A 27,088-nucleotide genomic window follows, 5' to 3' on the forward strand; every position below is an offset into this window, starting at 1 on the left:
CTGGTGCAAGACCAGCTGGGGGCGTGGCGTCAGAGGCCGGTGCCAGCTTTGGGCACCCGCAGTCGATGCCGGTCTGAGCCATCTGAACATGGCACCCAAGGCGATATCGTCACCAGCTGGCTGGCTCACTGGAGAAGGACGGGTCCAGATGGCAGTCAGGGCTGAGAAATCCTAGACGAACGAACGAACGAACAAACAAACAAACAAACAATGTTGTGGGCCACATCTTCTTCTTCTTCTTCGTCTTCTTCATCATCTTGTTCGAAGTTGTTGTACTGGAACAGTGGCGGGATGGATAGATCTGAGCAGATGAAGATTGCGTGAGCATTGGCTTTGACACCTCCCCCCAACGTTGGAAGAAAACGGAGAGTGCGTCGTCAGGTGGGAGTTTTGGGGTCGTGGGTGTGGGTGGGTGGGTGGGGGTCTGCCATTGTACATTACTTCCCAAAAATGTGAATAATTTAACTTCGGAAAAAAACAACTTCGCGCCCAGCTCAGGCCGAAGCAGCGACACTACACGATATTGGTCTTGTCTTCCTTCAGGGGGGAGGAAGAGGAGGAAGAGGAGGAGGAGGGTAAGGAGGATCAGGAGGAGGAATAAGTGCCGCTTTATGTGGTCTTGATAATGCTAACGGTGTGACGTTGACAAGGTTCAGGCAAGGCGTCTTCTTCTTCTTCTTCGTCTTCTTTCTTCTTCTTCTTCTTCTCGTCATTAAAAGTATATACAACAGTGCAACAATATCCTCGGCAACAACATACGACACATGCACACGCCGACACAGCCGCAAGCACACACGAAACATGTACACACACACACACGCGCGCGCGCGCACACACGCACACACACACGAAAAACGACACCGAACGGGACATCATTATGGACGGGCTACGAACCGAGAATTGGCTTGGCTTGTCTTGGCTTCTTGTCTTCGGGCCAAGAAAGAGTGGAAGATAAGCATCCTTCCCGGTTCCTGGGTTGAACAGGGATCGAGTCTCGGGTGTGTGTGGCAGCAACAGCAGCAGCGGCTGCTCGAGATGGGCAGTGCCAGCTAGAACGCGGCACTCAGCACTCAATGCTATCCTGCTGCCTGCACAGCTTAATGATCGGGGGAGGGGGGAGGTGAGGTGAGGGGGGAGGGGAGGTGAGGGGGAAGGGTGGGGGAGGTTGTGGGAGTCCATAGAACTTTCTTGTAGGAGGAAGTCCGAGAAAGAAATGCTTGGGTGGATGATGGGATCATGGGGAAGACTGGCAGAGAGAGAGAGAGAGACAGATAGAGAGAAATAGAGAAAGAGAGAGAGAAAGGATTGTTCTACCCTCTCTCTTCTTTCTCATCATCAGGTCCTCCTCCTCCTCCTCCTCCTCTTCCTCCTCCTCCTCCTTGTTCTTCTTACTCCTCGATGGCCGAAAGAGGAGCTGAGCGCCTCACCTTCACGCGTGAGGACCTCGCCAAGCGAAGGAGGCCAGGGAGACTCGTGGCTTGTTCTCGTGAAAGAAAAGGAGCGTTTGTTCTCTTTAAGGCAGAGCACGGAGCCGTGGCCAACACAGAAAACTTGAGCATCAGGAGCACTACCATTAACCGCGGCGGCGAGACGCAAGAGAAGAGCGTCGCTGTTTCGACACGGACAGCGGTATTGTAATTATTGTAATTGTTATTACTGTTACCCACTTGGCGCTGTGCGCTCCGCTCAGGCCTGGTCCGCCGCGGCTGTGGCCGGCGTTTGCGGCGGCGTTTGCGGCGGCGGGGAAGCGGGACTTGGGGCTTTGACTAAGGGGATGGGGACCACGTCGACTTCGGGCGAGGCCGTGAACCTGGGCGAACTCAGGTCTTGCGGCTCCAGAGACTCGAGCTTGGACCTGGCGAAGAGGGAAGGGAAGGAGTAGAGGGAGTTGAGTGCCAGGATGCCTGGCACCGTCGGCAGCCCATTGGCGCCGTCCTTGGAGGACTCCTCGTCTTCCACCTCCTCTTCCTCATCCTCCTCCTGTAGCTCAGGGCGCTGGTCTTCCTGGCCGTTCTCTCCCGCGGCGGCGGCGGCGGCGGCTGCAGCAGCAGCGGCGGCCGCGGCGCGTTCGACCATGAGGCCCTTGGACATGTTCAGCAGGCTCAAGGTGGACGTTGCCGAAGTCATGGAGACATCGGCGCTCGGGGAGGAGACGGACCCGCTCAAGGCATTGGTCACTTTGGTCCGGAGGAGTTGGTCTAGGACGCTGCCCGGGTAGCTCGTGATTGGGGAGGACTCTCGTTTGGGCCCGTTCTCGCTGTCCTCACTCGTGGCGCTGATGATGGGGGCGCCCAGGGAGGACGTGGTGGTGCACACTGAGCTGTCAGACAGTGTCGAACTGAGGCTCGTGTCTTGTCCCCTGGAGGCCGCCTCATGGAACTTACGGATCATGTGGGAGGCGTAGAAGGGGTCCTGGTGGAACGGGGGTATGAAGGGCGAAATGAGAGGGTTCCCGGTCCAGAGGCTGAAGGGCGGCGTGAAGGAGTAGGGCGGAAGGGGTGTGCTGCTGCAGGAGATGGGCGTGGAGTCCCCGTCTTCGGTTCTGGTCTTCTTGAAAGGCGAGGGGACGATGTCGTCCTTCTTGCTGTCGCAGCCCTTGCCTCCTTCGTCCTCGGCCGTGAGATCGATAGTCGTGGTGTCCGGCGGCACGATCTTTCTCGGTTCGGGCTTGATCGCCGGCTTGACCTGGCTGGCCGCGACCGAGGTAGAGTCCGCACCGCCAGGGGCGTCGCTCTTCTTGTTCTTGTTTCTGTTGAGGTGCCGCTCCTTGACTTTGTACTCAAGCGTCGAGTGCGGCACGCCGTAGAAGCTGCCCGCGCGGTGGACGCTCATCTCTCCGCTCTGCACCGCCTGCACCGCCTTCAGCAGATTATCCCGGTCGTAGTTCCGGTACTTCCCTCTCTTGGGACGCGACCCTTTCCCGCCCGTGGTCGTCCCGGTCGTCTTCTTGCCCTGCAGCGTCTTCGTGGTCGCGGCCCCGTTGCTCTTCGAGGCTATTTCGGCAGCCGTGGGCGACTTGGTCTTCCGTGCCAGGCCCCCTCCGCCGTTTGACAAGGGCGAGGTCTCCGGGTAGAGCGCCGTGGCTCCCTCCGGCTGGAGCTTCTGGCCGATCATCTGGACGATGACGTCCTTGAGGTTCGTGTGGCCGAGGGAGATGAGTGGTTGACTAGACTCTTTGGCCGCCGAGGAAGAGGAGGAGGAGGAGGCAGGGTCCTCCGGTTCCGTTTTGTAGAGCCCGTTGCGAACGGGCGCGTAGGACGGCACGCTGAGAACAGACTCGTTCTCGCAACTTCGGGAACTGTCGCGCAGAATTCCGTTCAAGGAGAAGTCAGGCACTGAGAGTTCGGATTTTCTTTGTATTTCTTCGTTGTATCGGTCCTGGGCCATTTTCTTGATGAACTCACGCAACTGCGGGTGCACGGAAAGGTTGCTGAGAACTTCTGGGGAGACCTCCTGGTTGTCTTTGTTCAGGGCGAGTTCGGCGATGTTGTCCATCAGGTGGTTGACGGCGGTCTCGAGTTCTTTCCGGTTGATAGTGTCGTCTTGCGCGGCCACGTCCCGCTCTTCGAGCTTGGCCAGGCGACTTCGGAGGAGCGCCCGGAGGTGTTCGTTGGCGGCGATGGAGATCTCGTCCGGGGTCATGCTTCCGGTGTCGCCGACGTCTCTGACCAGGGAGCTCATGGAGCCGTTGAGTAGGGACGATGTGGTCGACGTGGTCGAGGTGCATGGTGTGGTCGACACGGGGGCGGTCGTGTCGGGGGAAATGTGGTTGCGTCGTTCCAGAAGCTTCTTATTCCGATCTCTCTCCATGGACAGTTTGTACACCTGCGTGAGGGTGAGAAGAGGAAAAACAGCGTGTCAGTGTATCCATGTGGACATATGTAAGTGCAAGACTAGAATTCTTTTCAGAAATCTAGGGTCACAATATTTCATCAATATGTCTGAATAACATGGGTCATTATAAACTCGCAGAGCATGATACAAAGTCTCTTGAAATGATGTGTAGCTTTGTGATCAGCAAGATTAAATAAAACAAAATGTTTGATTACCACTAGCAGAGGACCTGTTTAAAAAATGAAGTGTACCGAGCTCCCACCTCTCAGAGAGTAGTACGGTGCCTCCTTAAAAATTATTATTATTATAAAGAAATTTGACGTAGTAGGATGCTCTCACTAACTTGCTTTCTGCCGGGTAGGATTCGAACCGTCCCTACTCCTGACTTCCGCTACATGAAGCGACGCTCCAACCAGTTCGGCCAGCGAAAACCACATACATTTATATATACATACAAAAGTATTCCTTTTTGAGTTCTCTAGCCAAGTGAGTTAGAGCGTCGTTACTTGCGACGGAGGTCAAGGTGACGACAGTTTGATCCCTGCCGCCAGCGAGTTGGACCAAAGGCATGGTTCTACGCTACAAAATTCTTTGTAAGGGGCACCGTCCTAGCCTCTTGATAGGGAGAGTTCGCTACATTAAACCGAATTTTTTTTTTACTCCAACATATACGACTGACATGAAACTTCGTGGTCACAGTCTCCATCCCTTCTTTCGTTTGAAGAGACCATTCCAGTATCGAAATCATAAACCCAAGTCACAGTGACCTAAGCCTCCCATTCAACAGACACGTTACCATCAAAGTTCCTAAGACTCGTACTGGTCTCGTATCCTCCTAGTCGTGAGTTCGAGTCCTGCACTCACTTCTTTCCGATTTCCAGCAGCGACGGTGCTCCCCAAACAGTCTCCAAAACGCAAAGATAGGGTAAAGGTGACGGCTTCGGGCGCAGTTACTCACTATTCCCATAAATTTCCTTTTAACTTGGGATTTGTAGACGAAATGGCTACGTCATCGGTTCGGTGTGCCGGCGGCGTCAAGGGAAGCGTGCTGGTCTCGCGCTCCCTTAGTTGTATGTTCGAATCCCACACTTCTCTCCGATTCCCGGCAGTGACTGTCACCTGCCCCACCAGTCCAAGCGCATAAGAGGGCAAAGGTGACGGCTTCGGACTTAGCTAATTAGCGTCTCCTGGCGTACGCTTCTCAACTTCTTGATCAGTATTGATGGCGGAACCGTGAATAACAGACTCGTTTTCAGTCATGTTTTAAATTAATTCTCCTATCTTTGGTGTAAAAAAAGGAAAAGACGAGAAGAATATGAAAAGGAGGATGAAGAGGAGGAAAAGAAAAAACTGGAAATGAAAATTTGAAGAGAAAGAAGAAAAAAGAAAAATCTGACGAGGAAAAAGAAAAAGAAGAAACTAAAGCAAAATCTGTAGAAGGAGACGACGAGGCTGAAGACGAAGAAGCTGAAGAAGTTGAAGAGAGAGAAGAAAAAAGAAAAATCTGACGACAAAGACTAAAAAAAGGAATCTGTAGAAGATAAAGAGAAAGGATAATAAAAGATATATATGGATGAAGAAGAAAAAAATAAGCTGAACGAGAAGTTGTAGAAGAAAATGAAACCGAAGAAAAAGAAATTGAAGAAGAAAAAGACGAAGAAGAAGAAGGAGGAAAAGAGAAGGAAAAATCTGACGAAGACGAAGAAAAATTAGAAACTGAAGAAGAAGCTGTAGAAGACGAAGACGAAGCCGAAGACGAAGAAGAAAAAGAAGAGGAGGAGGAAGAGGAGAGCGGACAGCGGCGACGGCGGCGGCGATACTCCGGCCCGCATCGAGAATCAGAATTATAATTTTTCTAATCAAAGCCTTAACCCTTTGGTGCTCCTTCCAACGTCACGTGATCAACCTCAGTTATAACAATTAATATGTTAACTTGTAAATCATAAATAACTATTTGATCTCTCTGAAATATTTACACTAAGCAATATATTTACTATGTTATGTATTTATACTGTAACATGTCCTGTTCTATATTCTATTATTTAATTGTTAGTTATTAGTGCTCTGCGAGGTGACTAATCCAGATAGCCTCTGCCGGAACTTTTGCGGGAATGTAAGACTGCATGATACTATCACTGCCGTAACGAGTTGATACTCTAGTGGGACTCATACCGCCAGACGACGGTAGAGGCCCTTTATAAAGAGAGTTGAAACCACCACAAAGAATGGCCACAAAATGGCGGCATGTCTGGAGTTACCGCAACTCTGAATAAAGGGAGTGTTGGTGCATCCGAATGCACAATAATGCGGCATATTCAGTGAATAAACACAATTGGTTCGAAGAATCAATAGTAAGAGTAAACATTAAGCGCGAGCAAAAATTATTTGGCCACAAAATGGAACCCTGGGCCATTTGTCGTCCGGCGCTTCCGCGAACTTCTACCGAAGTCCACTTCCGAGAGAACCCTGCAGGATCTCCGCCCTATCCCCTGGAGGGATGTTACAGCCCCAGTACCTCACCACGGCGGCCTCATCCAGTTTGGAAAAGTCAATTAGTCTCCGAACTAATCGAAAAGTTTAATGATAATATACAGCGAGAAAAGAATATGAGAAAACAAAATTATATATATATATATATATATATATATATATATATATATTTATATATATACATACACACACACACACACACACATATATTATATATATATATATATATATATATATATATATATAGACAGACATAAAATGATCAAATTCAAATAGAATAAAATTAGATAAGGTGAAGTAAGATATAATCAGAACAGAATGATTATGTAAAAATAAAACGAAATGTTACAAAACCGATTGGAGTAAGTGGAATGAGCTGTAATAAAGTAAAATGGCTTAGGAGAGACAGACAATCGCAGAAGTGAAGAGATAAATGAGACAAATAAAGGGAGTGAATTCTCATCACCTGTTCAAGGAAATAAAAAGAAAGAAAGAAGGAAAGAAAAATTGAAGCAGTGAGAGAGGTAGAGAGAGAGAGAAAGAGCGAGAGAGAAAGAGAGAGAGTGAGAGTGAGAGAGAGAGAGAGACAGAGAGAGAGAGAGAGAGAGAAATAGATTTTCAGAACCAACCAAGACCTTTGGTGGCAATATCACACCGAAGAGGTGGTAAAGGAGAAATCTTATGATAATAACAAATACATGAAATGAGAAAGAGGAGAGAAAGAAAAACAAAGAGACATATCAAGGAAAGAAGAACGTGCACAAGAAGGCAAAACAAACGGCCATTTTGAAGTTTGTCGGAAGAAGGCAACCCCAGCGCCATTTTGAAAACTATTGTGTGTTAAGGATGCTCGCTGGATGAGTGAATTAGAGCATCGCTACTTGCGGCGGCGGTCGAGATGAGGGCAATTCGAATGATGCCACCTACGAGTTGGACCAAGGGTATGGTTCATTCAATTTCACGCCACAAAGTTCTATGTAAAGGGCACCGTCCTAGCCTCCTTATAGGAGAGGCATTGGTTGTTGGATTATGTTTGTCCAACGCGTGATAAACAAACTGGACGGGAAGAGAAAACTGTGTCGCCGCCATTTCTGGCGCCGCTTCTGCCCGTAAGAAACACCTTAAGGGTCGTTTCATATGTATCGACTTTTCGTCGTGCACTGTCCACGACACGACGTCGTGCTCTCAAATGACCATGGGTGTCTGGACGCGGTCGTGATGTATGAAAGCGTCCACAGACACCCATGGTTATTTGAGAGCACAACGTCGTGTCGTTGACGGCGCACGGCGAAAAGTCGATACGTGTGAAACGATAGACAACAACAAAAGTCTCAACAAATCTCAGCGGCGCCGGATAAGCTTACGCCAGGAGGCGCTGAGTGGATGCGGCCGAAGTCGTCACCTTTGCCCTGTGATGCACTTTGGGGACTTTAGGGGAATAGGTAGCTAACAATACCGGCTGGGAATCGGAGAGGAGCGCAGGATTCGAACCCACAACTAAATGCTTCTGATGACGGTATACCAACGCCCTCGGGCAACCAATACTGGACTGAAAGGATGTGTGCGCTGGTAGCGTAATCGGAAATATGGTCTCGTATTCGCTTAGTTGTGGGTTCGAATCCCGCACTCCTCTCCGACTCCCAGCAAGGACTGTAGTTACCTACCCCCTAACGACGGGCGTCCCCCGAAGCGCATCACGGGGCAAAATTGACGACTTCGGCCACAGCCACTCAGCGCCTCCTGACGTAGGCTCCTCACCCTCTTCCAAAGTAAATGTTTATGACGCTTTTGTGCTGAGCAATGTAGCAATCACTTTAATGGAAAACTTTCTTTATAAATACTGCAAAATAATTGTGCGCAGGTGGCGTAATCGGAGGCGTGTTCGTCTCGCGTTCTCTTTGTTGTGGGTTCGAATCCCGCACTTCTCTCCCATTCCCAGCAGTGACCGTTACTTGCTCCAATATTCCAAACGCATAAGAGGGCAAAGGTGACGGCTTCGGCCGCAAGTACATAACACCTCTAAGTGTAGGCTCCTTACAGTCTTCTCCGTTTTCTAAATAATTTATCTATGATGCTTAAATCTCACTAGACCAGTCATTTGTTCTATAATTTCTCATTTTTCTTGTTGTTGATCTGTGCCTTACATTTCACATTTCATCACTTTCTCGGGTCTTCGTACAGTTGTCGAACAGTTTTGTAGCTTTTGAGAAGAGTGGCGTGCATTTGTTTATAGTTGTTACTGCAAGGACATTATATATATATATATATATATATATATATATATATATATATATATATATATATATATATATATATATATGTATGTATATATTGTTGAGACATTCTGACAAGTTGAAGTGGGCGGGAAGAGGAAAAACTGGAGCCTTATTTCGAGTTTTACTCTTGATTAGTTTCGCTACAAGATTGAAAAAAAAAAAAAACTAAGCTTGTAGCGAAACTTGTCAAAAATAAAACTCGGAATAAGACTTCAGTGTGTGTGTGTGTGTGTGTGTGTGTGTGTGTGTGTGTGTGTGTGTGTGTGTGTGTGTGTGTGTGTGTTTGTGTGTATGGGGCACCGTCCTAGCCTCTTTGTAGGGGAGTTCGCGAAGTTGAACCGAATCAAAGCATCAGTCATTGTGTTTTAGAATTATGTTTGTCTAACACCTGACAAACTGTACGAAAGGAAGGAAACATCGGGTGTTGCGTCCCGTTTCGTGTATATACATTTTAGCTATTTAAGTGTAGGATTTGTCGATTAACCGAAAAAAATCCTTCTTTATAGAATACTCGGCGCACAAAAAATACAAACCCCGTCTGCCTGATGGGGTTAACTTCATAATACAGGGAGTTTCATTACCGATATCCAATTGGAACCCCGCCCCTATTTTCACCTCGACCCCCGATTGGCTGAATCGTACTGCGCAGGTCATGTGACTAAACCAATCACGAGGTACCGCGTAACAGGATTTGGCCAATCAGAGCGAGCGAAGGCATTGGCTGATTGGTTCTTTTGTCACGTAAACGAAACTTGTGTTTTGTTGTTCTTTGACCTCCTGGGGACCATTTGTCGACACTAAATAAAATCGCTAAGCATCCAATAATTCCCACTAATATTCGTTGTGCGGGTCCTCTTGCAGACCTCTTTGGCCCTAAACGGGTCCTCTTTAGTCCACAGGTTGTGAGGCACTTCACTGATTTGAATACTGAATCATATCAAAAGGCTTGTCAAACGTCACACACATGGCAGATCTTCCACAGATTACCAGTCATCGGTAACATAACACTTGTGGTTTACCTTTCACCGATCGACAGAAGACGACGCAACGGATGAAGAACAGCACCGTCAAGAGACGGCGGGAATCTTTCCGGACCGCCGCAAGATTGAGGTCCGAGCGGTTGCAAGCTCCGCAAACCTCGGAAAAGAAGAAGGAGAAGGAGAAGGAGAAGGAGAAGGAGAAGAAGAAGACTCTGAAAAGGAAGAAGAAGAAGAAGAAGAAGAAGAAGAAGAAGAAGAAGAAGAAGAAGAAGAAGAAGAAGAAGAAGAAGAAGAAGAAGAAGAAGAAGAAGAAGAAGAAGAAGAAGAAGAAGAAGAAGAAGAAGAAGAAGAAGAAGAAGAAGAAGAAGAAGAAGAAGAAGAAGAAGAAGAAGAAGAAGAAGAAGAAGAAGAAGAAGAAGAAGAAGAAGAAGAAGAGAAGAAGAAGTTGAAGAAGAAGAAGAAGAAGAAGAAGAAGAAGAAGAGAAGAAGAAGAAGAAGAAGAAGAAGAAGAAGAAGAAGACTCTGAAAAAGAAGAAGAAGAAGAAGAAGAAGAAGAAGAAGAAGAAGAAGAAGAAGAAGAAGAAGAAGAGAGAGAGACCGCGGGAGCCGCAGTTCCCCAAAACACAACCTTCCGCTCACCTTATTCCTCAAGGTGGACCTTGGGATGCCGTAGATGACAGCCGCCCTTCTCGTGCCCAGCCTGCCGCTCTGGATGTCCCTCAGCGCCGCCTGCAGCTCGTCTTCTGTGTACGATCGTTTGCTCATGTCAGTTCGCCGACGTCCTCTGCAAGAAGGAGACCTTGAGAGCCATCTTATGGTTGCGGTTCCCAGAATTATTTTTTCTTTCATAACATTTCATGACTTCTCATGAATTTTTATGACATTTCATGACTTTCTAGGAAATCTTTGCGTCCCTCCACTCCCATCTTCTTTTATGTATATGAATCATGCATCATAATTTGGTATTTCAACAAACATGCATGTATAGATTAGTAAAAAATATATATATAACAATTATGTAAAAGAAACTTATAAATATATCACTGAGGAAAAAACACTTCATTAAATAGTTACTTCTTCATGTGTGTGTGTGTGTGTGTGTGTGTGTGTGTGTGTGTGTGTGTGTGTGTGTGTGTGTGTGTGTGTGTGTGTGCATGTGTGTGTATGTGTATGAACGCGTGTGTGTGTGTGTTTATTTGCACATGGTCTCTTAATAGATTTTCTCGGTATTAATGACTTGAGGCCGCGTCACATTAGGCAGAGTGCCATCAGTTGTTGTGAATCTAGATCGCCAGAAATAGGCTTCATTCATAGTATTCTAGACAATTCTCAGAATATTTCAACAATATGGCCATTATTCGTATTGTTCTAACTTCTTTTAGCTCGTTATCCAGACTCTCAGTATACGACGTGAAGGCAATTTGACAGTTGGAAATTTGAAAAACAAGATATTGTAATCAACGTCGTTTCAACGCAAACGAATTCGCAACAGCTGACGAGAATTCGCCCAGAGTGATGCAGCCTTTAAGGAAAATGAAAAAACAAGAAAACAAATGCTTGTTGGGAATGTACTAATTTGGCCCTCTTAACATAAGCTATGGAAGTATAATGATCGAAGTATATGTGGATGAAAACTTGAAATCTAATGACCCCAACTTAGATTTAATCAACAAGGTCAGTCGTTCATTCGGCTGAGAATGTCCTAGGAAAGAGATATTATTTACCGAATGATAAATAGATAAATAAATGAATAAAAATTGATGATAAATAGACCAACGAATAAATGAATATATAAATAATATTTGTAAATAGATAAATAAATAGATAAATAAACAGAGAATATAGTACATTATAAACATGCTAATACAGTAACTTTTTAAGAATATGTAATTTATCACATCGACCTCTATGGCTCTCACCTAAATAGGCATAAATCAATCTCATAACTGAAGATTCAACCCAACTTAAATGAAACAAACCTTGCCACATGCTTTAAATAAAACTATATCCAAATACGTTTCACACATTAGCAAATTATTACTGAAATCAAATGAATATCTATGAAGACGTCAACAAATTAGAGCGATGGTTTAAAAAATGGCGCAGGAAATTATAGCCATCAAAATCATGAACATAAATGAAACACACACACACACACACACGCGCACACAATATATATATATATAATGTATATATATATATATATATATATATATAATGTATATATAATATATATATATATATATATATATATATATATATATATATACACTACATTTAACATGGAATGCTGCGTAATTCTTAACTCGTATTTTTCTTCCATTCTGCTAACCTCCTAATACTTTCCCTTGTAATATCTATGACTCCATCTCTTCGATGCGATTGTTCCCCAAAGAGAGATGAACAGTTAATTGCTGACAAACACTTCATCTCCCCCATTCTTCCTCCTTTCCCTCTTCCTCCTATTTGTCCTCCTCTCTTCCTCCTCCGTGTCCTCCACCTGTTCCTCCTCTTTCTCCCGCCCCTCCTCGTCCTACTTGTGCTCCCCCTCTTATTCCTAATTGTCCTTCTCTTTGTCATCCTATCTACCATCACCCTCGTTCTCCTCCATGTCCTCCCTCTCTTCCTCCTTTTTCTGCTCCTCCGCCTTGGCCTCCCCCCCCTCTTACTTCCCCTTGTCCTCCTCTTTGTTCTCCCTCTCTTCCCCTCCTCCTTTATGTCCTCCTCTTCGTCCTCCTCCTTCGTTTTCTTACCTGGTTGCAACTTTGACCTCGACTTTGCCCACACCGGGGTCGTCGAAGAAGTTACTGGCACTGGAGAGGAGGCTGTTGGGGTCGAAGAGGGGCGCTGCGCCGGCCAGGAGGGCGCCCGATTTGGCACTCAGGTCCAGCGGCTGGTCCTTGTCATCCAGACCTCCCCCTCCACCGCCGAATCCTCCATCTCTGCACTCACCCTCGTTAAGCTGAAAGAAAGAGTTTGGTATAAGATTCTGGTCGTGGTTCGCGGAAGGGTGACTTCGCGAACCTGTCTCGGCCACTTCGAAGAAGACCTTTTGGGGACTTCGAAGGACTCTTGAACTTCGTGGAGACCTTCGTCTTTCTTTGGTCCAGCTGACGCCAGGTGATGTTCTTCAGCTGAAGGGGGAAACCCACCCACCTCCTGTGATGTGTCTTACAGCAGTGTTTCTCAACCTTTCATGTTTTATGGCTCCCTTGCATCGATTTGTATATTAAGGGGATCCCTTGATACGGGATTAAATAGAATATAGTAATTTTTCCAAGAATTTAGTGATAGAAACACACAAATCATCGCCACATTCTGAGAGACGCAACTAGCCAGGGAGAAACGAGAAAAAAAAACCCGGACATCTCGATTGAAGCACATTTTTTTTTATTAATTCATAATTACACAAAGAAAAAAAAAAAAAAAAAATGAGCTATGACAGGATTAACTTTAGTATGTTAAGTTCCCTGTCCTTTGGACCCCTTGGTAGGGGTCCGAGGACCCTTGGTTGAGAAATACTGCTCTACGCTATTTGTTCTGGTTAAGACTAGTCGACTCTTTTCGGGCAAGGGATAGTCCTCAGACCAAGAAGAAGGACGGGGGGGGGGGGGTCCTAAGGGGTCCTTTTCTCACCCAGGTCTATCCTGAATACTCTACCATCCCTCTTCCTTCGCCCCCAGAATGTTTCCTTCAGCCGAATAAAATCAACCACTTGGCATCAGCATCAGCTTAAAAGAAGAATTATTATAATTAATCATTAAACGACATCGTACATATGGCACCAAGAAAATAACAAAAACAAAGGAAAAAGACAGTGAGCCGCGGAAGGCCACCGTAGCACAGAAGAAAGGGAAGAGCAGCGGAATTTGAAAACATAGATTTAGCTAGATGGAGATCAAATGACAGGAGAGTTAAATTTCGTCAGACAAGAAGACGCAACGGCATTAGAAAAAGAAGAAGGAAATTTTGAAAAAGAAAAAGGAGACGAAGAAGATGCAACAAAAGAAGACTGTGCGTGTGTGTGTGTGTGTACGAGTATATATATATATATATATATATATATATATATATATATATATATTCTATTCACCAGGGCTTCTATCTTTGAGGACATCATTGATATATCCGTGACCTCTATGAAATCGCTTTGGGAGAATCCAAATGAATTAATCTTGACAAGCTCGTGGCCCTCCATAAGTGACCTTTTGCAACTTTCCCCTTGTACCGCACGGCCACGGCGTTTCCTCCCATACACACCGACGTCGTCGTCATCCGCAAACTGCGCCTATGACCATGGCTCTCCTCCCCTTGCGCGCGCGCACTTGTGGGCGTCGGAGTGGAGAGCACACTTGAGCAGGGGCGGACATGAGGTTGGCGTCGACCTGAGGAGTTGTGTGGAGTGGAACAAGAGTGGTCGGCGGGGGTGGGGGTGGGGGAGAACGACGGTCATTATGGGAGCTTGAAAATTATTGTCCAAGTGGAAGACAGAGGAGGAAGGAAGAGGAGGAGGAAGAGGATGGAAGAGGCTGCAGAGGAGAAGGAGGAGGAGGGAGGTGAGGAAGAAGAAAATGTAAGATAGTTCGGAGGAGGAGGAGGAGGAAGAGGGAGGAGGGTGGGGAGGAAGAGGAAGAAGATGGAAGATGGTGTGTAGGAGTGGTTTGGGTGAGGAGGAAAAGGACGAGGAGGAGGTAAATGGAGGAAGGTGAGGAAGAAAAGGAGAAAGGTTGGGAGGAAGAGAATGAGGAGGAGGAGGAGGATACGAAAACGAGGTGGGGGACGAGGAAGAAGAAGAGGAAGAGAGGGAGGATACGAGGAAGAAGAAGAGGAAGAGGGGGAGGATACGAGGAAGAGGAAGAGGAGGAGGAATTGTGGAGGAGGCGTGGAGGATCAGAGAGAGAAGAACCGCTTTGCCACTCATGCGGCGAATTACCGTGGACGCCCTAAACCACGGCTGCTGCTGTTCCTCCTCCTCCTCCTCCTCCCCACCCTCACCCTCCAGCGTTAATGAAGCGGCCGAGAATGAGACTCATGTACTAGAAGCATCTGAGCCCCCGAACCACAGAAATGCTCGTGAGACACATTGTATGAATGTGGGTTTATATGCGGTTTTCTGCTTGTCTGAAGGTGCACGCATCTGTGAAAGTGTCTTTGTGTATGTGTGTGTGCGTACGTGCGTGCGTGTGTGTGTGTGTATACGTGTGTGTATGTATGTGTACGTGTGCGTGTTTACTTAATTGTATTTACCTAATTGTAGTACACGGGAAAGAACATTGGATCCTGTTTCCTATTCTCTAATTTTCTAACAAACCTAGTATTTACCTAATTGTATTTTACGGGAAGAGAGCTATGCTCGTAGTGACCCGCTTTTGTATCTTTAAGCATCCAGTTTGATCTTAAATTCTCTTATAATTTTTGCACTCACTGTTTCCTCATTCAATTTGTTCCAGATGTGTGTGTGTGTGAAGTGTGTGTGTGTGTGTGTGTGTGTGTGTGTGTAAGTGTGTGTGTGTGAAGTGTGTGTGTGTGTGTGTGTGTGTGTGTGTGTGTTTGTGTGTGTGTTAAGGTCGACGCATGTATCAGTCTTCAATGTGCTCTTACAAGGCATTCTTGACTAGAATTATATAAACGAATAAATACACAAAGATTAGAAGCGCTGGTTATCGGCGATGAAGTGCAATACAACTTGGAATGAAAATTTCTGCGCTATGTAGGAAGTATGCAAGTGGCATTACTGGTGTTAATATAAGGAAATTAGTGTTTTTTCTATTACTTTTTTTTTCTGGGGCGGTGTTTGGTATCAACAGTCTCCAAAAGGAATATTTCAAGAGGACAATGTTTCTGAAAGAAATGGTTGAGGTCAGGTTATAGAACAACGTGAGATCTCCGAAGTATATATATATATATATATATATATATATATATATATATATATATATAAATTAATACTTACTATAATTTTGCCCGGCGACGCACTCATACACACACGCACACATACACACAAAGACACACACACACACACACACACACACACACACACGCACACACATATATATATACATGTTTAGTTATTTATATACACATGCATGGATACGAGCTGAGGTCATTCTTAGAAAACCAATCACTAGAATTGTTCGGTATTTGAAGATGAACTTAAAGCGTTTATTGTATCATCAAAGGTTCTGTCTTGGTCCTAGAAACCAAACAATTTCATTCGGTGGCAAACTTTCCAGGGTTTGCTCCAGCGACAACGAGACGATCTTGTTTGGTCGCGGGAGGGAGAGGTTGATGGTAGTACGGATGAGGTGTAGACCGCATCTCCGGCGACAAGGTAGTGTTGATCGCACCTCAAGCCGTCTTAAGTCGAGGAACGAGAACAACGAATACAATAGGAAATTCATCCGGGGCAACTGTAGCAATGGCAACAACAGCGACAGTAACGACGAGAACGAGAAAACAACGACCAGGAGGACGACAACGACAACGTCAACAACACCAACAACGACGAGGAGACAATGACAACGACAGCGAAAGGAACACTTCCACCAACAACAACGACAACGACAATGAAAATACCACTAATAACAACAACAACAACAACAAGTCCAAGTGAACAACACAACCTGTGTTCAATGAACTTTTCGTCTTTGATTCAAAGAAAGATTCACGACGTCATTATGAACAAGGGACCGGTTCTTCTGACTCAGCAGTGAACTCCCCGATTTGATGGCGGGAGTGAGCTCCGTCGCCGACATCCAGCGCTTCTATCCTTGGGGACACTATCGCACTGGAGAAGTCATAGGTGTGGTGAAGGAGACACTTAAGGCGAGTATCAAAAAGGAGTAACAGTAGAAGCTAAAAATGATCAGCTTCCTCCTTCGGGTCGAGATGATTCTCCAATCATAGAAGAATGCTGCGTGACTGGTCCACAGAGGTAAAGCAAAGTCCTTAATGTATTAGCGGCATAAATTTATGCATTACATATCCCGTAATGGGGATTTGATGGGGAACCATTGGGGAAAATCAAGGGCTGATAGTTATTATGGATTGTAATTTACTAGCTCTTCTATCCTTGTGGATAATCTCGTGCTACAGGGCCGCTGGTGTAGCAGTGTGTGCATGTAGCAAGAATGCGATGGAATGGCATTGTGTGTGTGTGTGTGTGTGTGTGTGTGTGTGTGTGTGTGTGTGTGTGTGTGTGTGTGTGTGTGTGTGTGTGTGTGTGTGTGTGTGTGTGTGTGATATGAATGAGATGGACAATGACGAACGGCTGCGATCTTTCGCTGTTTTTCGCGGTGTCTCGGGGTGTTTCGGTCAACGCTGCTACAGCTTAAGGTCACAGACAAGAACACAGAAACAAGGAGACGGACAATCGCCCGCCGAAAGAAGAGGGAACGAAGATGTTAATTTGTTCATCACAGTATCATTCTTCGTGAACAGTGTTCATTGGTAACTCAGAATAATTTTGAACAAGCAGTTGGACCAGGGGGTCGCCGCTCCCTGGCCGGAATCGGGTGACGACCCTCAGCCCCCCCCCCCAGCCCCCACAAAGAAATACAAATCGAGATACCATCTTGAAAGGATCAAGTGATGATGGTTAGAATGGGCATGGTAAGAGGAGTTGATGTTAAAGGAGGAGGAGGAGGAGAATGGAAATACAGAAAAAGAAGAGGAGGAAGAGGAGGAAAAGGAGAAGAGGGAGAAAAAGGAGGAGGGAAAGAAGAATAAGAAGAAGAAAAGAAGAATAAGATGATGATGATAGAGATGGAAATGGATAGAGCCTAGCGGTGGTGAGGAACGGGGAGGGGGAGGGGAAGGGAGCGGAGATGGGACAGTGCCGAACGTGTAAGAGTCACCGATGATGGCGTTCGTCCGGGCGTTAATGGGAAGAAACCCTGTTGACGGTGAACGGACTACAGTGGTGGCAGCGGTGGTAGTAGTGGTGGTGTTAGTGACAGTGGTGGTGATAATGGTGCTAGTGGTGTCAGCTAACGACCGAAACTGTTTATATAAACAAAGCTGAACTCGTAAATCATTAGCCCCGTTTCGAAAAGAAGGATGTGAAACAAAATACAACAAAATAAACAAATGAATAGACAAAGATGAATAGATTGAGACGGGACAGGACAAACAGGTAAAGAGACAGATTGCAAAGACAGACAGATAGAGAAAGAGACAGGCACAGAGAGAGCAAATTAGAATAAACATAGATAAAATGAATAAAGCAGACAGATTATATACATATATATATATATATATATATATATATATATATATATATATATATATATAGAGAGAGAGAGAGAGAGAGAGAGTAATTAGTTCAAAGAAAGATTTGGCGTCCTATTTTCCTATCCACACACATGATGTCAAGAGACGGTGACCTTTGTAGGGGTTGTTGTTGTCGTTATGGACTGCATTTTTTACCAGCGTTTCTATCCATGTAGACAGTCTCGCGCCACTGTCGTGCGTCATTTGATGTGACAGGAGTAAGAAATTGACGTTGAAAAAAAAAGGAAAATAAAAAATAAAAAGAAATAGATAAACAAACAAATAGTTGAATAAATAAACAAATATATAAATTAATAAGTAAATAAATAGATAAATAAACAGATTATATGGATTAAATTATATGGACACGGTTCTGGTGCGACAAGATATGATGAATAAATAGATAAATAGATAGGATGATAGGTAAGTAGATAAATGAATAAATGTATTGATAAACAAATTAATTAGATTAATTAATTATTTAATATGTGATTAAATAATGCTTAGATAAAAAGATAGATACAAATATATGCACAGATAAACAAATGGATAAGCAAATAAATAAATGGTTAAATAGATGGACGAATAAATAGGTAAATAGATGAATAAACGGATAAATAAATAGATAAATGAAACAAAGCCTTACGCCCACCCGTCGGCCACACCCTCATGATAACGATGATGACGATGACGAAAATGAGGATGATGGTGATGATGGGGATAATGACGATAATGATGATGACGGTGATGATGAAAATGAAGATGACGACGATGATGCTGACGGAGATGATGATGATTATGATGATGATAATGACGATGTCGACGATGATGGCAATGATGATGATGAAAATAATGATGATAATGATGACAATGATGACAGTGATGACATTGATGATGATGAGCTGTCATATAAGTTACGGATACTGAAAACTCGAACACCAGTTCGTTTGGAATTTATTGCGGTGTTTATTATCAACTTGTACAACAACTGAAGCGTGAGTATTAGTCGACTTTGATATCTATTGAAGACCCACTTCCGCATGGAGGCTAAGGAGAGAATTGTCCGTCGAGCAGGAGGTTGAGGTGGCTAGTGAGGGAAACTAAGCTTATCTTTTGTAAATGAAGACAGTAATATAGCCAATTTTATCTTCATATTTTTTTACTTCTCTGGGACATTGATCTAAGTTAGGTTAGGTTAGAATACGTTAGGTTAGTATGGATTAGGTTAGATTAAGTTAGGTTAGATTAGGTTAGGTTAGATTAAGTTAGGTTAGATTAGATCAAGTTAAACTAGGTTAGGTTAGGTTTGGTTAGGTTAGGTAGGGTAAGTTATATTACGTTAGGCTAGGTTAACTTAAGCTAGATTAGGTTAGGTTACATTAGTTTCGACTAGGTTAGGCCAATTTAGGTCAGGCAATTTTGAGTTAGAGCAAACATTGCCAACTATTTCCTGGGATTTCCAAAAATCCCGCCATTTCGAAGACGACGGATTCTTTGCATAGCAAAGGCGACACCGTTCTCTCATGTGGCGTTTTCGTTGTCCTAATTTGCCACCATGTCCTAATTTGCCACCATGTCCTAATTTGCCACCATATACATATATACATTACATGCCGAGTGACACGTCGCATGTCACGTCGACCAGTGTCAACGACCAAAGAACGACAATAAACAGACACGCCGTCATCATCTTCACTTTGATGTCATCAGTCTCACAGGCTGGAAGCCTTGATGTAATCACCACCACCGTTACTGATACTCACTGAGTGACAGAGCGGTGGCACTTTGTGTGTGTGCGTGTGTGTGTGCGTCTGTGTGTGTGTGTGCATGTGTGTGTATGTGTGTGCGTGTGTGTGTATGGGTGTGTATTATCCTGGACAATACTTGGAAACGTTCATATCCTTCTGTTGTCACTACGGGATTGTTTTCCTTTACTTTGATAAGCGGTGAACCCATTCACCCTCCCCTTAATTCTCACTCTGATCTTGATGTCCTTAGGGATCTACGTAGCTTTTATGGAGGACCCATGACGGAGGCACAACCATCAGGCCGTGGCCGTCTCCCTGACTTACAAAGACGATACAAACTCGGGAAAAAAAAAAAAAAAAAAAAAAAAAAAAAAAAAAAAAATCGTAACCAAATCGTAACGACTGCAACACCAATCATATTTCAAACGGTTAGATTTCATCTAATGATACGATCCTGTTCCCTTTAAAGGATCCTCTTCTCTATAATGGATTAGAAACTACCTCAAATGAACTCTATCGACAAAGGCTGGAGTCATATACTTTAAGTAACTACAGATCTTAAGTCAATTGCAAACGCTCTCTTTTCTCAGAAAACACAAGGTCACCTAACTGTTTTCTATCTAAATTTACCCGGCTCGTTAGTTTATTTACAAACTGTATCGGTGATTTTCGGAAGTATAACCCATGACGTGGGTGGAAATAAACTTTCTATTGAAAGACAGCGTTCGCCGGAACTGTCAAAAGGAGGTTTTGAAAGTACAGCTAGTCGCAGTTGAAAATTCGCGGAAGTCAGCACAGCTGTAGGTCGACAACTCAGCATTTCATGAGGCTGAGTAAAGATCTTGCCGATCGTGTTGCGAATGAACTGAGGTAACAGCATGACAATGCTGAACGTGATGACAAAAATAATACTGATAATTACTAATAATCCCACGCAAAGAGTAAGTTAATAACAATGATAACAGTACGAGTAACAAAAATGAATAACGACACATACATACATAAATACATACATGAATGCATACATACATACATACACACATACATACATATATAATAGATATACCAAAAAGTATCTTATCCATTATAATGGGTAGTGGATGAGTCAAGCATTCAACTGACCAACACCCATTTCTCATTCATCCCACACACATCTAAAGCCCTCTTTGCAATGATAATAATAATTATGATAATAATACATACATATACCAAGAGTTTGTGACCCAAAGTCAAAGGTATAATTCCACTCCCACCCATTTCATTCCACCTATTCCACTCCTGCTCACCACCCCTCCCCTCTCTTTTCTTGGCTCTCCCGGATGACGGGTAATCCCTGCATCTCACCCACTGCCCGAGGTCAGAAGCAATGCCGCAAGACACACCATATCCACAGCAAGGCCGCTTCATTTAATCGGCGACCCCACAGCTCTCCGTCCCCTCATGCAGAAAAAGTGAAGATGGGGAGAAATTCCTTCGAGCTGCGTTAAGATATTATTCACATATACACCCTCACCCACCATCCCCCACCCACTCTTTTTCATGCATAACAGCATCATCCATACAAAACCACTCTCCACACACATCCATCTTCTGTCTTCTCCCTTCCTTACTCAACAGGCAACCCCCTCTTTTCTAATGCCCCTTTTACCCTATCCACCCATCTCATCTTTGGTCGCCCTCTCATGTTCACTCCTTCCACCTCTGCCTTCCACACCTCTTTTACTAATCTTTCTTCACTCATTCTTACCATGCGTCCAAACCATCACAATACTTTTTCATTAACCTTATCTCCCAACTCCCTCTCTAACCCCCGCTCTCCTTCTTACCTCCTCGTTTCTCACTGTATTCAGCCTAGTAGCCCCCTATCACATTTCTCAGGCATTTCAACTCAAACAAATTTAAGCTTTTCCTCTCTTATGTTCCATGTTTCTGTCCCATTTAGTGTTGTCGGCACAATCGCCCCTTCATACAATCTCCTCTTAGCATCCATTCCCAAATGTCTATTTCTCATCACACTTTTTAATGATTATAATGATAATAGTAATAATAATAATGATAAAAATAATAATAATAATAATAATAATAATAATGACAATAATAATAATGATAATAATAATAATGCTGATAATAATAATAATAATAATAACTAATAATAATAATAATGACAATGATAACGATAGTAATAATAATAATAATAATAATAATAATGATAATAATAATGATGGTAATGACAGTAAAAAAAATGTGGAGCTGGACTCGTCGGGTACAAGACTGACATCTGTCGGCCGAGAGGAAAACTTTCATCGACTGGACTCCAGACAGAATAATCTCTGGCTATAAGACGGCAACAATGTTAACATTAAAACTATGTTAATGTTAAAGATAACGGAAAAGGTGACTCAACAATCTGAATCATCCAAATGATTCGCATGACTCAGCCCAATCAGCTCGCCAGTGAACCAGTCAGACGAATCGTCATGGTGATTGGATGATTTGGCAAGCTCGAGCCGGTTCGAGTCCTGTTCGAGTCCATCAACCGTGAGTCGTTTTGGCGAGTTACTCCGAAGAGTGCCAAATGTGTAATTCACCACCACGGTCTTGGATCACGTGTTGGATTTGTGATTGACAGTTATTACCCTCTCGGATGAGAGCTTAGAGCTCATATAAGGCCCCGATCTATGGGTAACGTTGCGACTTAATACACGCTCAAATACACACATGCAGGTACACGCACACACACACACACAACTACTTGCCCACCAGAGTTGGAGCGCCGGCTCGCAGTGCAGCGATGCTGATTTTTTTTTTATCTATTTATTTATTTTCCTTTTTAGCCCTGGACGTGACTCGAAATCGGATGGCTGAATTAACGGTCTAGAATGGTACCATTGCACTGTAGAGCCGTGTGTGTGTGTGTGTGTGTGTGTGTGTGTGTGTGTGTGTGTGTGTGTGTGTGTGTGTGTGTGTGTGTGTGTGTGTGTGTGTGTGTGTGTGTGTGTGTGTGTGTGTGTGACTCACCTAGGAGAACCAATTCCTACTCAGGTGGGTGTCTACCTCCCTCCCGCTCGACCGGTGGCTGTAGCCGCTCTCCCTTCCCGGTCGCCGACCCGCGTCGCGCCGATCCTGGCCGCGCCGCTTACAGCCACAGATGAAAGGCGGCGAAGTGTTTCCCAAATCGAGTCAATTATATCACAACCAAATGTCCCGGAGAGTAACAAATAAGTCCGGAGCACAAACGAGCCGGCAGGGGTGGCCTCCGCCGGCTCGCGCACGCACGCACGCACGTACGCGTTAATCAACTCGACGGCCAAAACAACATTAAAAACCCAAACAACAAACTGGCACTGAAAGACAAGCTGGTGCCCGCAGCCTGGTAGCGCCGAGCGTCCGGGGGTGGATGGCCGGCGGAGGGCTGCAGCCACAGCTCGTTGTACCCAGACGTAATCTTAAACCTCTAGAGGCCAAGAGTCTCTCCTTAGTTGAATATAATTGAAAAGCGGTATGATGCCAATGGTGCCTTATGTTAACGTGCCAAGGCCTTATGTGGCACTGTTAACTGCTGCGTCCTACGAATGCAACTAAGATTCCCCCAATCCCTCCCAACATTCTAATTTATCTATTGGCAATTAATGCGCTTCCATTCTACATAGATAATATCTTAATACTACTCTCACATTACATATGCAAGAATATACAAATACTCGTATATACACAAGCATCATCCCTACACAGAAATAGAATGATAGATAAATAGGTAGATATATACTAACAAACATATAAAGTATATAAATAGATAAATCAATAAAGAGACTAGATTGGATATACATTCATGTGGACATGAAAGTGTGAGTACAAATACATTAAAACACATACACAAACACACCCACATATGCATATTAAGAAGTACATCAACACATGCAAACACACACACACACACACACATACACAAACACACACACACACACACGCACACACCCGAACAAATCGGCATGGTTCAATTTCCCTCTTCTCTCTCAAAAACAGTTCTGAGATTAGCGGACATGGTTGGAAGTAAATGTCTTGCCACAAAACAGTAGAGGGACGATAAAAATCCAGGGCCACTGGGGTATTCAAAGGAACCCAAAAGAAACCATCACTTATTTGAAATATCCCGAGAAAAGTGCACAGCGCTAGAAAAGTGGACGCTACTACTAAATCAACGTTGGCTTAAAAAGGTTGGTGGTGTTATTCCAAAATATTCTCGCCGCCGTACCAGCATCCAAGGCGGGGGTGAAAAGTCCGGACAACGCTCAAGTAAAACTCCCGAACCATGCTAACTCCCCTGCCGGACATGATAAAGTGTTCGCGCAAACTCCCCGACTAGAGCTGAGGTCTCAGTACTTGCAGAACTCCAATTAGTAGCCGCGGCAACAGCGCCGTTGGTACAGTACATCATCCCTCCGGCCGAAAAGACCGATGCGGCGCGGCGGCGGTGGTGAATCGTCCGCCCCACCTTTACAGACAACGGACAACACCAGATGAGCGCTGTCGACTGATTGTTGCTCTGTTCAAGTCCCGTATAAGCTCCAAACTCCTATCCCTCTTGACACCCCCAATAGCCCTCAAACTGTAATGCACAAGGTACCTATTCACCGGCCTAACCTGCTGGGGCAAGGTATTTCTGATTTCTCAACGCAGAAGCAACCATTTCCGCCACGCTGACAGTATGTGATAAGCAAAGATTTATCTTTAGAAATGCGGTATCACTTATACCAAAGCACTTTGTAACACAAAAAGGCGTATTCCACCGCAGTGGTTTCTTTGATCATGATTTACACTTTTGCCCACCGAAGGAATTAGTTCTGGTATAGCACCTTTTTGAGGCGGCCCGTGAGACGACAGTAGTAGTTAGGTTTGATTATCATTTCGATTATAAAAAAAAATGTTAGATATCAAAATCTATCCAGGATCACAATATCAAACAGGTCCTGTAGTAAAGATGAGATGGTGTTTCTGTTCATAATAGCACAGTTGCAGGATCCTACAGCTAGAGTATCTGTTATTTCCCATTATGATAGTGTTGGGGAAAACCTCTAAGTGGGATGAAATCACAGTCATAATGACAGCGCTCCACCGAATACATTCAAATAAGGTCACTGTGAAAAATGTTCAGGGATCCTCTGAATCGTCGTCTTCAGAAGCTCCAGGGCAATTACTCATAAATGCAAATAAACACTACCCCCCCCCCAAAAAAAAAAAAAAAAAAAAAAATCTATGGTATTCAATCACCCGAAGGAAATAAAAGTCTACGTTTGAATTGTTGGAATCATCACAGAACGCAGGCTGGAGAACTTGAGGGAAAAGTGGAAAACGGCAGCTTCGATAACACTGGATTCTTCGAGGAAGACGAGTTCATATAGTTATAAGACAGCCACCGCTTCCTTTGCTCTATTACGGTTGTTGTTGTCTTGGACATTAGTTTACCAGCGCTTCTATCGTGGTTTGTTCTACAATAGAGGAAAGTAGAATGAAGAATCCAGTTGAGTGGATTCCTATTTATATAGATTCCTGGACACGCTCAGGAACGTATCAGGAAGGGTAACCTGAGGATTGATAATTGAATTGCACACTAATTACGATCTGAAGGAAATCCAAATTCATGCGTCAAGTCGATTTTTCTATACGGAGAAAAGCGCTAAAGTCGAGGATAACATGAGTGGGGAACCATGTGAATCATGTTTGTAGTAAATGAGAAATAACAGAGGTGAAAATACTACTTAACTTCGCAAAAAGAAAAAGACATGGAACACAAATAACAGTAAACGCATTCTTCCAAAAGCAAATTCCCTGTAATTTGACTTCGGGATGTCTAAATGGAATGACAAAGTACGAAATAGACTTGGCAACAAACATATCAGAGCAACAGTATTAGCAATACAATTGTTACTGATAAAATGAACCCAGTAAAGGATTCTAGAATTGTAAGTCGCACTTGTAAATCTAATTACAGAGCTGAAACAAATAACTAGTTTTCCGGAAAGAAATTAATCTGATGAAAATATAAGATAAACTATTTTCTGAAGTGAAATAAAATTATTTTTCAAACTCTAAGTGAAACTGAGGTCAATATCGAAGCTGTTGTGATTTCGTGGACGGAATTAGAGAAACACCAGAGAAAGTAGGATTCATAGGTACTGGTAAAGTGTGTAATTATTACAACAGGATTCTTATGCCGAAAAGAAAAAAATATGTAGATTTAAAATGTGAAGAATAGAATAACAAAAGCTAAGCTGGACAAGCTTAGCAATAGAAGGTAAATAATAATAATAATAATAATAATAATAATAATAATAATAATAGATGATGATAATAATAATAATAATAACAATAATGATAATAATAATCTTGCAGCGAAAGAGAAATATCTTCCATATAGAAGAAACGATTCAGAAAAGTAAAAATATTGAAGTCTCAACACAATCTCATTATTTACTTGGAAAAGCACAATGGGCAAATAGATATTAAATAAAATTAGATCAAATTACTAGGAACTTCACTCTTCAAATACTATCGTTTTATCGGTAAATGACTTGATAGACGTAGGTGTGTGCTAGAAGTTGAAACTAGAAAAAGTAACGCTTGTGGAAGATAGTGTTTCTATGATTGGACACAATATCGTGCAGAAGAGGTGGAATCAGAGGTGGGAAATGAGAATTTTAATTGGGTAGAAAGGTATAGATAAAAGTAGATAGCGGAAGTTGAAATTCGTTAGTATTATTTTATTTCATTATTTTCTGAGTGGAGATTATTTTTCATTTATAATAAAATAATCCATGAGTTTGGTCCTTAAGGAAACCATAAAGTTTCTTAGAATATTGACTACTTAAGACTTCTACAGACAATGCCACACATAGGAAATATATAGAGCAAAAAATATGATAATGATAATGATGATGATGATAATAATAATAATGATAATGATGATAATGATAATAATAATAAAGTTAATAACAATAAAACAATAATAATGATAATGGTAATAACAATAGTAATGATAATAATAATAATAATAATAATGATAATGATGATAATAATAATAATTATAATAATGATAATAGTAACAACAGTAATAATGATAATGAATGATTCCATCTATATACTAAAGTCTTCTTGCCCCTTACAAGGAAGGTAATCAATAATAAACTGAATTAGATAACATAAGATAAATTTAAGTAAAAGGGAATGATAAGATAAATTAAGATGAAATAAGATAGAACATAATAAAATAGAATTAGAAAACATAGAATATAATAAACTAAATAAAATAAAATAAGAAAAGACTCACAAGGTCAAACGCTTACTAGCCCAGACATATATTTAGTGTAAACGTTCAGATAATATCCACAGATCGAAGAATGATATGATAATGTTGCTTCACAAGGAAGGAAACCAAATTGGTCATCATTCGATCAGTTTGTTATCAAATGTATACAAGGCCTTTCCCTAGACT

The 27,088-nt window shown here is 43.4% G+C and overlaps 1 protein-coding gene across 1 annotated transcript in view; it reads right to left on the minus strand.

The window, feature by feature from the left end:
• Positions 1-1,679: 1,679 nt before the first annotated feature.
• The window catches only part of Eip93F (Ecdysone-induced protein 93F), a 43,650-nt gene continuing 18,241 nt past the window's right edge, over positions 1,680-27,088 (minus strand). The window contains exons 2-4 of the mRNA XM_076173244.1: positions 12,334-12,542; positions 10,220-10,364; positions 1,680-3,825 (exon numbers count right to left, since the gene is read on the minus strand). Of these exons, the coding sequence (XP_076029359.1) occupies positions 1,687-3,825; positions 10,220-10,364; positions 12,334-12,542 (2,493 nt within the window). The 3' untranslated portion in view covers positions 1,680-1,686. The remainder of the gene's footprint in view (positions 3,826-10,219; positions 10,365-12,333; positions 12,543-27,088) is intronic.

This window comes from Oratosquilla oratoria, chromosome 34, assembly GCF_046742065.1.
Source record: "Oratosquilla oratoria isolate Oo_2021 chromosome 34, ASM4674206v1, whole genome shotgun sequence".
NCBI classification, from domain to species: domain Eukaryota; kingdom Metazoa; phylum Arthropoda; class Malacostraca; order Stomatopoda; family Squillidae; genus Oratosquilla; species Oratosquilla oratoria.